Source organism: Aphis gossypii, chromosome 1 (genome assembly GCF_020184175.1).
Source record: "Aphis gossypii isolate Hap1 chromosome 1, ASM2018417v2, whole genome shotgun sequence".
Lineage (NCBI taxonomy): Eukaryota > Metazoa > Arthropoda > Insecta > Hemiptera > Aphididae > Aphis > Aphis gossypii.
Window position 1 is genome coordinate 12,345,643 of NC_065530.1, and position 12,002 is coordinate 12,357,644.

The window sequence follows — 12,002 nt, forward strand, 5'->3', positions numbered from 1 at the left end:
AGAAGACTCGTAGTTCTAAAATTTGTTTAAAAAAAAACCTAAAACTTATGATCATGTATATTTTAAGAATAATCTATTGAACATTCGCCTACATAATATTATGTACTATACAGATCGTAATTACTAATCTGTACAGTAATACCACAGAATAAATATGGTGAAATGGATATCATCTGTTTTGTGGTAATAATAGGTAGTTATTTTATCCATTAATATTAAATAATTGAGATAATTTACAATATTGAGGAAATTTTTCTTAAAATATGTTATACCTATAATAAAAAATAACTGTTTATTGTTAACTTACTGTACAGACATGTTGTTGTTAAACTTAACATGTCTAGTTTAAAACACGGACTACTACTGTATTATTATCTCGAATTCTTGAAATGCATAATCTATTATTTTTTTTTATAGATGGTATTACCACGAATATGTTTATATATTTTTATGTTTTATATATCTATGAGTATCACATGATGGCTAAATCGTGGTATTTTTTAAGTTTTACATTAAAATTAATTTTTATGTTGCTATTTGGGAACCCATTACTACTACACACAATATAATAAAATAACAATTTTTTTTTATTTGTCAATAGTTGTTTAAATTGGTAACACTGCGGCTATCTTTGACGATAGCTTGAAAAAGGAAAAGGAACAATGATAAGCTGATGTATCTTTTTAGTTTTTACTTTTTAGTGGTTTTACTATTAATTTATAATTATTATTTATTTGTAAAAGTAAACCTTCTTACCTTCGCATTAAGCCAATAGAGTTAATAGATATTTACTATTCTTCTATTTAGTCTCAACTTCAGTTCAAATTATACATAACATTATCATAGCTTAGTTCTTGATATATGCTGACTGCTTGTCGCAATTGTTCAATACATTTAATTTAAATAATAGTAAGTTATTAATTTTAAATTTTAAAAATAGGTATACATTTATAATGTTTATTGTTTTCAAATGTGAAATTTTGGTCAGCATAATATTCAATATACAAATGGTTTTTAATATGAACATATTATAATAGTCTATTGATTTTGTTTAAAACTAATTTTATGATTTTTTTTTTTTTAATTTAATTTAATTTTGGCTATGAATAGTTAAACAATAAAAAGTATTGTATTACTTCAAAATTCAAATATTGCTTATTGATTGTGTTAATTTCAAATCATTTAAGATTATTATTAATCACAACCTTTTCATTTTTTTATATATATCATTTACATGTCATCCTTTCATTTCAATTCTTTCCTTACTGTTAATGTTTAAATTATAAATTTAACATAGGTAATACAAGTATCTAATAAATTTTTTATACGTGAATATTGTATTTTTTGTAGGATTTTTATAATATGGACAGTAACCATGAAACAACTGCAACTAAACCAGAAGGTAAAACAAAATTTATTAAATTGTAGAATTATTGAAATACCTAAGATGTTAGAGATGTTTATTGATAGAATTTAATTAAAAATACCTTGAAATTAACTAAAACAATGAAAAATGAAAATATGATCTTTAAATGCAAATTAAAGTTTCATGAATGGATTCATTGTTAGATAATTCAAATTATTTACTTATAAAGTTTCATTTCATAATCTCCAAAAATGTTAGTAATGGTATGATTATGACATCCTTTTAAGTTTCTTCTACAGAAATTTAAAAATTAAGAAAATACATTATTACATTTTTTTTATATGATTATACAATAGACCAAGGGGTTGGCGCAATTAAATTGTATGGCAGTCTAAATAATTTGTAAACAATATTGTAATAATTTAAAAGTTTTGATACATAAATCCCTCACTTTCAAGTACACCAGATTAACACTTGATGGCATGGTGAATGGTAATAACTTTAAGTAGTAGAATAATAATAGACTTGTTCTAAATATTTTATTTATCAGTATTTTCATACAATCAATTGGTATTTCCTGTAAAACATGCAATTAAAATATTAACAATATGTGTTATGTAGTGGCATGGAATGACCAGTTGCAGTAGGGCCCCATAATGATTTTTACAGTACCTTAGTTGCGGACTTAGCGGTAGAGGAGATATCCATGTTTTTATGTGATGGTTGAAAACGCTATGCCGAATGTTTATTAATATTTTTAAAAACGTAATTCCAATAGCTGTTACATATCATATTATTTTCATTTCCAAAACAATTATTGTACTACAAATTTCATTTTTTATTATGAACATTTGAAGTTAAAATTTTGTTAATATTTATCAGTCATAGGAATTTTTCAAATTTTTTTACAATTGGAAATGTATAACATTTGTAATTTTAATAGTTGAGGTATGAAAATTTACTACATTACTTTATAAATAGTTCATAATTGAAATAATTTGGCACATACATCAATTATGAAAATAATCCACTTGACCATGCAGCAGAGCTACCATTTTTAATTATCTAAAATTATTTTTTTGTTAATTGAATAGTTAGGTTAGGTATAGTTACTAATTAGTTAGGTTAGGTAATAATTTTCAAACTTTTTATGCTAATTTAAAAATTTGAGTTTGAACCTCTTAATTTAACTTTCTCCAGATTGAACTTTTCAACTAATATTTTGTGTTTATACCCAATTATAAAAAATTGAGTGCTTTGATATTATTTTAATTGAAATATAATTATTTATTTTTATTAATATACTTCAAAGTTTATTTTTAACAAAAATATTATTATTGTATATATATTTTTAGGTCTGGAACAGGATGAGTTAATAATTCAACAACACCGAGAAATTGAAAAAGAGGTTAATAAATTGTTATTTTAAATAATATTATTGTTATAAAATATGTATTCATTTTACAATTTTGATTATAGATTTCTGATTCTATATTGTTAATTGGTGAAAAAGAAGAATTAACATCACTTCAAACTGAATACATAAATGATCCTGTGTACCTAACTAAAATTCAAGATTTAAATAAAAAGTACAAGTGCATGAGACGTGCAAGGCCTGATGGTAACTGCTTCTTTAGGTCATTTGCTTTTGCATATTTTGAATATTTGTTAGACCATAATGAAGAATATAAGCATTTTAAAGAACGTGCACTAAAAAGCAAAGATGAATTGATCTCTTGTGGTTTTACTCAATTCACATTGGAGGATTTTCATGATACAGTAAATTTGTATTCATTATTTATTTTGTTAAAAATCAAATTTTCAAGTATTTTTTTTTTTTTATCTTAGTTTATGGAAGTAGTAAATTTGATTGGTGAAGGCCAACATGAGAAATTATACGATACTTTCAATATGCAAGGTTACTCAGACTATGTGGTGGTGTATCTTCGTTTGATAACTTCAGGGCAACTGCAAAAAGATGCTGAGTTTTATAAACATTTTATTGAAGGGGATCGGACTGTTGTAGAGTTTTGTCACCAGGTAAAATTATGTTATAACTTATAACTTTCTATTTTACTTGAATTTGAAAAGAAAATAGATACATTTATAAATAAATATTTTTATTTGATGTATGATAAGTGATGATAAAAATTAAGTTTTAATTAGTACTAATAATTCGTTCAGTTCATCTTGGTCATTGGCGAACGCTACGATTTCTATCTTATTATATTAAGCAATACCAACTATAATAGTAGTTTGTAACGTTAGCAGATGACCAAAATGAACTGTACGAGTTATACCTAATATTTAGTGTTCTGTTGAGAATACATCTTTATGGTGTGTGTTGAAATATTTTTAAAAAATAAGTATTCTATTATCTTGGTTTTTCAGTTCAAGGTTCAAGCACTGCTTTATTCTGAGTAATAGTTTAAACTAACCATATTATACTTTTTTATTCAGGAAGTAGAGCCGATGTTCAAAGAAAGTGATCATATTCATATTATTGCATTGAGTACAGCGTTAAATGTTGGAGTTCGAGTAAGATACATGGATAGAGGTGAATCATCTGAAGCTATTGCTCATGATTTCCCTGAAGGATCTCCAGTCTGTGTTCATCTTCTCTATAGGCCAGGCCATTATGATATATTATATAGTAGATAAAGTTAAATGTGATGAAATATGAAATAATTTAATACAATCAAAGTTAACATCATTTTATAGAAGGTTGTTTTATTTAAATATTTGCATAAAATATATATATATAATATATATTATAATATATACATAAAAATTTATAGTTCCATATCTAATTTACAACAACTCATTGAAAAATCAAATATCTTAATAGTTTTTTAATTGTACACTCATACCATAAATTTATTTGTACACAAATTATGTTTTTAATTTTATATTCTGAACGAAGTGATGAATGTATTGATTTTACAATGATGTGTGTTTTTTTTTGTGTCTGTATACTGTATAGCATAACTAGTCGAAATAATGCTTCAATTTCAAACTTTGGGGGTGGTTTCCAATAGAAAAGTGAATATCCTTGGTGTATTATAAAGGTCAAAAGTAAACATTTTCCAACAGTTTTCAAAAAAATCGAGAAAAAAAAAAAAGTGACGGAAAATGGAAATTTTTACACAAAATCAGTTTTCGACTAAATCGATTTTTTTAAATGGTTGTAATTCAAAAACTAATCACTGTAAATACTTGAAATTTAATAAAAATACTTGAAAATTTAATGCAAAGTTTCTCATAAGTTACTCTTATAGAGATTTAAAAATTATAAGAATACATAGGCTCAATTTTTTTTATTAGCATTTGAAGATCAAGTATTGACAAAAATTCGTAAAAATCATGAATATTTGCAAATTATTTTGTATGTATAATTAATAAAAATGTTGCATAAGTAGCTAAGAGTTGAAAATTTAATACAAGATTTTTCATAAGTTTAGCTTACAATAATTATAAAAGAACTTAAATGTTGGTGTATTCAGGCCATTAGAACTTAAATCACCTTTTTCACCAACCACTGGAAATTATATCCTAGGCTGACAAATCATCTTCGTTCAGAATCGTTTTTCGTATACAATGATAACTATCATTGGATTCAAATTTAACACTCCTATAATATATAATAGTGATCCACACGGCACCTAATGTACAGCAAAGCGGTACCCACTTACCCGCTTTTTTATTTTGTAATATTGTCTTAAAAGCATGAATTTTGGTTTCTAATGTTTCTTGATGATGCACAATAATAACAGTTCTTCAATTTTGTTTGATAGTTTTGAAAAAAAAGTTAACTTTATTGAGATACTGATTATATATCAGAAGATTAAACCTTAATAAATGAACAACAAATTTCCCTAATAATAATCAAAAATTAAAACAAATAATTTATAGAAGACGTGGAAATTATTATTTTATTCATTTAATATTTAAATGAATATCATATTAAAGTTTTAGAATAATATTTGAGACAGTTAAATTAAATACACTTATTTGTTATAGTAAGTACATTGTATAACATATTGAATAAAGAGTTAAGACTATTGAAACTACAATCTACTTAATTCAAAAATTAAAATGAATAATAATTTCTTTATATTTGTTTAAATGACATTTTAAACTTATTATTCTGCAAATGATATTATAACAACCAAAATGAAGGTGTATATTGTAATTTTCAGTGGTTAAATTTGATAAAATGCAGAAGATTTATACTGAAAAATATTGCTAATAATTACTTATGATCCTTATTTTAGATTATGTGGACAAATAGTATATTCTCTTTCATCGGAGATTTCTAAAACAAGCACTGATTATATCATATCTACTTATTTTAGTATTAATCATTATTCAATATTTTGATAATTCTGGGCATCTTTTTTAAGTGTCAAGTCCTTTACTGATTACTGCAAAAATTATTATAAAAAATATTTTCAACTTAGTTGATATTTTATTTTTTAGTATAAATATTTTTGACCTTAATTATTTTTTAGAATATTAGTTGCAAATGCTTTATTTAGATATATTTTAAATGTGGTAAAATGGTATTCAATTTTAGTTTTTAAAAATTAGGTTTTTTTCTAATGAACTTCCTTATTGTAAAAATTAGATTATATTCTATGATTTATATTCTTTCGTTTTTTGATCTCATTATAACCTAGAATTTAAATTTATAGTTTAAAAGTTATAGTTTCAATATTACTAAACATATGAAAGTACAAGCAATAATTTACATTTAATTATTGTTCACTGTAAATATGAATTTTTAATTATTTTTTATGTTTAAGCATATGATTAAAAGTAGGTACTATTAAAGCTACTTTTATTATTTATCAATAAGGCAAGTATTTGTTTTTCTTTTTACCTATTTTTTATTTTACAAGACAATAAGTTTGTGATGATTTTTTAAATAAATTGGTTATATTGATTGCAATTCATTAATGTGTTTATTGATTAATCAAATCAATATTTTCCATATTTAATATAAATTTATTATGATCATTAAACACATCTGAATTATTTTTGTCAATCTTTAAAATTATCTTTTTGTAAGGGCAATAATTTAAATGAAAATATATAATGTATCAAGATATTGTTTAAATTTTAAACAAATAATGAAATAAAAAACTAGAGGACCTTTTTACACATTTGTACTTTTGCTAAGCAAAGCATGCATATATTTGTTCCAATGCTATATGCTACTTTATAAAAATATGAGATTCTGCCTTTTGCTGTGTAGTATAAAATAATTGATTGATAATACTTAAAAAAATATAAGGCAGAATAATTAACTATTAATGTAGTAATAATATAATATAATAATAGTTAAATGTACGTGAATTAACTTCATAATCAGGGCTCGAATATTATAGCATTAGCTAATTTTTATTGGATACAGATAAACATAGCAGAGTGAGCTATAATTTTGTTTTGTGTACCAGAGACTTCAAATATGAACATTTTATTTTGCTATTTTTTGCATATTCAAAGGATTTTTAGCTTTTAGTGCTATTTTTTAAGTTTTGGTGTCATTTTCGGTTAATTTTTTATCTTAATATAACTTTTGTTTCGTATTTTCATAAAACTAATTTATGTTATATGGTATCAAACTATGAAACATGACAATATGACAATTTTGAATAGTTGACATACTCAAAAAGCGGTTATATTTTGTAGTTTAATGAATCAACAAATTCAAGTAGTATTACTTAATATTTTTAAAAAAAAGTTTGTAATAAAAAATTTTTATTATTATTTTTTTTTAATTTGTGAACAAAAAAAATTTTCATTTTTGATATTTATTGTATTTTAAAGGGCATATTTTAGTAATTTTTAGCGCTATAAAATCCATGCCCTGTTTATAATAAATTCAGTTTTACTGTTTTCTATTGTATTATCAAAAATCAAAATAAAAAATAATTTTTAGTTCAAACATTATTTGCACAAACAACAGTAATCATGAAAAAAACGTGTTTAAGAGTATTTTCTCTAGGACTAAAGGAATCTCAGTAACTAACTTGGGTTTAAGGCTATGGCTTGGCCTTCCTATACAGCAAGTATACAACTGATTGATCAATGTAAGTGGTTCATTGTATTTACACAGTTCATACACTCCCACTAGTAACTATTTACCTTTTACTATAATTTGTATGTTCTAAGACAATGATACATTAATAGCATTACTAAGAAAATAATACTATCAAGTTAATTATAGGATAAGTCTATTTAGAAAAAAATAAATAAAAATTTGTACTTCTAAAATTATAGATTCAAAGATATAGATTTAATCTCTATTTTATTTTTTGTTAAATGACATTGTACACTATAAATCTGGATCCTTAATTCTCATAAAAACTGCTAAAAACTTATCTCCGTTATTTCTCGTCACCTTTTTTCCTTCTTCTGAACTCTCGTATAGTTTATCAACAACAGGATCGTCTTTCTAAAAACAAAATTTAGCTAAATAGTTATATAGTTACAACTTACAAGTTTTATCTATATAAAATTACTAAGTCGTCATCTTCTACACGTTTAAATAGACCATGTTCAGAGAAATGCTTAACCATCCATTCATGCAAATCTTTGACATCTGTAACTGTATACACTAGTGCCTAAAAAAAAAAAGGGTAAACAAAATAGTTCAAGCAAACTGTTGGTAAGATCATACTTCTTCAGCCAACACGTAAGCGTACTCAGATAATGTAGTGTCATTGATGATTCTCCACTTATGTTTAGATTTTTTGAAATGTGGGTCTGGATAAAGAAAAAACATCTTTTTTATCTAAAAAAATAACTGTTTTAGTACCACTACAATTATGAATTCTATCAACTAACTTGGCCTTTTTTAAAGAAATTTGGTAAGTATTTTATTGCATTTGTTCTTATACATGCTATATTATCATAGCAATTGGGTTGATTGGCTCTAAGTGCTTTGATCCTTTCAATGACATATTGAGATACTTTTACTCTTATTTCCATTCCAAGAATCATTGAATCCATAAACATGGGCGACAAAGTAACTAAAATATTATTTAATATAAATTGAATAAATGGTTCAATTAATCAAACATAAGTCCATAGATACCTACCTAAGAGACCACCATAACCACATCCAATATCTAACATTTCAACACGCTTGTTGTAAATGTTGGATTTTTCATTTGTTATATCCGGGTAAAGTGTTGACCAGTCGTAAGCCTCTGGGCAACTGGGGCTGTTTCAAAGAAATATTGTTAATTATAAATATTACTGTAATGATTATATTTCTATTCGAAAAACAGAATTATATTTACTAATCAAAATCGTGATCAGCAATGGGATTTGAATGTGCTCTTTGCCTGTAGTATTTTTTTTGAGGCAAAGATAACTCTTGCTTCTCCGTTTCATCTTCATTTAATGGACGTTTTATTTTCTCCATAGTCTTTATGAAATGTTTTCTCCAATTCAATAATAGTACAGTAGTTTAAACGTAAACTTTATTCAAACATAGGTATAGATAAATCGTAGACGATAAAATAACATCATGAAGAAAAAAACCTATTTTGTAAAATGTTATAACTTAACTGATAAATTAACTAGAATACAAAGTTATTTTGATTGTTATTAACTATTATATTACACTAAAATAATATTAATCAATAAATAATAAAAAACACATAAATCGGTAATTGAATAAAAACAAATTTTAAAAGTTTAAATAACAACGTGTTACGTTATGAATGTTATGATACTATGATAGTATGATAGCGTGAAGTCGGGCCCCGGCCCCCGGGTAACCACCGCGTGGATGACCTAAGTTACATTATTGGTGACTGTTTTTTGTGATAAGAAACATTATTATAGATAATATTATCTTTAAACTTTAATATGCTCATCGTTCGGTTATACAATATATATACACGCACGGCTTTAGATAGTATCCAAAACCGTAAATACATGTTGGGCGCCAATTATTTTATAACGCAGCCTAAGTAGTAAGTAGGTACCTAACCACAATTATTCAGCATCATGAAATTCGCCTATAGCATTAAAATACTGAAATACTATCATCTTTCTGATCTATGGAGTAAAGGCCATAGTATTTGGCTCTCGAGACGAATCTAGATGATTATTTTCAGTACTTCTATACTATAATAATGCATCGTTTTTAATTTTTTCACAGTGTTCTGGAAAGTGGAGAATCACTTAACCAAGATATTCGAAAAGCTAGGAAAATTGTCCGTCCGAAGACATCACTTCAAAAGGTTTCATAGCTTCTGAACTAATTTTACCTAGAGACAGATCACAGATATGTAAACGATAATAGCATTTTGTACTATAAACAATATTTTGTTTCTGTTCAGTTTTATCTAACCTTGAGTTATAATTAATTTAATAGTTTCATCTATGCCTATAATTCTTATTCGGCAGCCCTTTACATGGGATTATGTAATCTATTATATTAAATAGAATATTAAGTACGATATCAATAGGATACTTTATTTTGCGTTTTCACTTTAGGTATAGCAGATTTTCTTTTCAAGAGGATCCACCTTATAGTGGTAAGAGTCGAGAAAGCCTGAAGTGTCAAATTTGAGTCTACGAGTTCCACTATGGAGTTGTAAGCCAGCCTTTATACTTCACTGAAGTTGAGCTGGTAAGGTCCGACATTGAAAAAGCCTTTTAGTTATTTTCATATCTTTTCAAACAATTCAAAATCTTACAGTATGTTAAAAACGCAATGGAAGATGAAGTTCTAAACAACATAATATAAAGGTTATACTGTCATAACGACATCGAATAAGTTGGTTATTCCAACTTATGAAATTATATGGTACGTGTCTTAAAGTTCGATTGTATGAAAAGGAAACTGCTCTCAAAATCTATGAAATTTAAAATGTTCAATAGTTAAAATGTAGCCTGGTTGGTCTAAATTAAACATTAATAAATTCAAATCAGTTTTTTGAGTTTTCAGAGGTTTTAACCACATTATTATGTCATTAACAGTCAATAAACATTAAACAATAAGATTAACAAAACTGATTACTGTACATACGAAGTTTGAAAATTGCTTATACTAAACTCCTTAAAAATAGTGTATCGGTTTCTTTCTAGCAATTTCATCTTTAATAGAGAAGCTAATAATTAAAATTTTTAATTATTATTACTAGCAATTTACACTTAAAAAGGCTTTGATTTCTTATTGAGTGATGTCTAAAAGGAGGTACATTTATGATTTTTTTTTCAAGGGCAACAACAAATAATTCAATTTATAATAAATACAATTTTTTTGTTAATTTGTGTTACCTCGTCACCCCGATAATGATTGATTATTATAAGAAATTAGTCGGAAAATATCAACTATACTCAAAATAAAATAACTAAAAATATTAGTTATCTAGACAACACTTGATGTATCAGATTAAATGTAAACATTAGGCAACTAAATTTAACATAGATGTATTTTGTACAAGTAACAAAGTGCAGGAAAACAGTTTATCTTCTACGACTTTACGTACCTAGTATATGTACGTAGATAAAAAAGGTCCTGACTCCTGACTCACTTATTCATTATCGCTCATCTAAAACCGCTAAAAGCTATGAGTATAAAATTTGATCAGTAGTTTCGTTTTATAATGTAGACTGTAGAGATTCTCAAAAAAAGAATTTTTTCAAAATTCATCCCCTAAGAGGGTTAAAAAGTGTAAAAGGAGTAAAAATAAAAAATGTTATTTCTTGATCGGATTTTATTTTGAAAACTAGCATACATACCCTAAAATGTAAATAATAAAGTATCTTTTGACATAAAAGTATGTGCTTTCCATTCAACGGAGTTTGAGGAGGAGTACATTCACATCAGGAATTTAATTTTTCAAAGGAAACGTCTTGCGAGATTAGTTAATATAATACATACAACATGCAATAGGCAGGTGATAAGATTTAAAATATAAATAATTATAGGAACACAATGTTTAATTCTTTTTTCTGTTTGGCATTTGAACGTCAAATTGTCTATTTTTGTGATTTCTAAATTTCTTATAATAACACGTTTTAACGATTAGGATTTTTAGTTCTTACAAGCTATACATCATGTTGTGCCATGTAAAAATAATCATTTTACTATAGTTTTTATAATAGCTTTAGCTTACATACATTTTGTAATAATTTCAAGTATCTACCAATCATTTGTTTTGAATTACAAAAAAAAAATAAGAGAATCTATACTTTATATTGGAAACACCCAACTTGGGTTAGGTTAGATCAATATTTAAACCTTGGCCACTCATAAAAAATAAAATAAAAATATTTGTGAATTGTGTTCAAATGTGTATAAATAACATACAATACAGAGCATAAGTATTTGGAAATAATGCAGCTATCTACCTACTTATAATATTTAGAAAATACTAATGTACATTTTTGGTGAAACATTTATCTTTTTATTATTTTTCAATTTTAAATTATAAACTAACCCATTAATTATTATAAAATAATACCAAACATTTATTGGAGGAGAGGTGCTCTCATACAAAAAATCATTAATTTTATAAACCTTTTTATTTTTATCAATAATATGAGTTTATTTTAAAAATTGTAAAAATGTTCACCATTTACTCAACAAAATCCATTTTTTATATGA

General features: G+C 25.2%; 3 protein-coding genes across 3 annotated transcripts in view; 1 reads left to right on the plus strand and 2 right to left on the minus strand.

The window, feature by feature from the left end:
* LOC126554987 (uncharacterized) overlaps window positions 1-12,002 on the minus strand; it is a 97,140-nt gene that overhangs the window by 50,563 nt on the left and 34,575 nt on the right. The window lies entirely within an intron of this gene.
* LOC114122192 (ubiquitin thioesterase otubain-like) lies at window positions 673-4,079 on the plus strand. The gene is made up of 6 exons (XM_027984782.2): window positions 673-909; window positions 1,351-1,402; window positions 2,722-2,774; window positions 2,846-3,145; window positions 3,215-3,406; window positions 3,827-4,079. The coding sequence occupies exons 2-6, from the start codon at window positions 1,363-1,365 to the stop codon at window positions 4,025-4,027; spliced, it is 786 nt and encodes a 261-aa protein (XP_027840583.1). The 5' UTR covers window positions 673-909; window positions 1,351-1,362; the 3' UTR covers window positions 4,028-4,079.
* On the minus strand, window positions 7,646-9,088 carry LOC114122186 (tRNA (guanine-N(7)-)-methyltransferase). Its single transcript, XM_027984776.2, has 6 exons — window positions 8,677-9,088; window positions 8,473-8,597; window positions 8,219-8,403; window positions 8,052-8,165; window positions 7,894-7,995; window positions 7,646-7,826 (listed from the first exon to the last, which is right to left on the minus strand). The coding sequence occupies exons 1-6, from the start codon at window positions 8,799-8,801 to the stop codon at window positions 7,707-7,709; spliced, it is 771 nt and encodes a 256-aa protein (XP_027840577.1). The 5' UTR covers window positions 8,802-9,088; the 3' UTR covers window positions 7,646-7,706.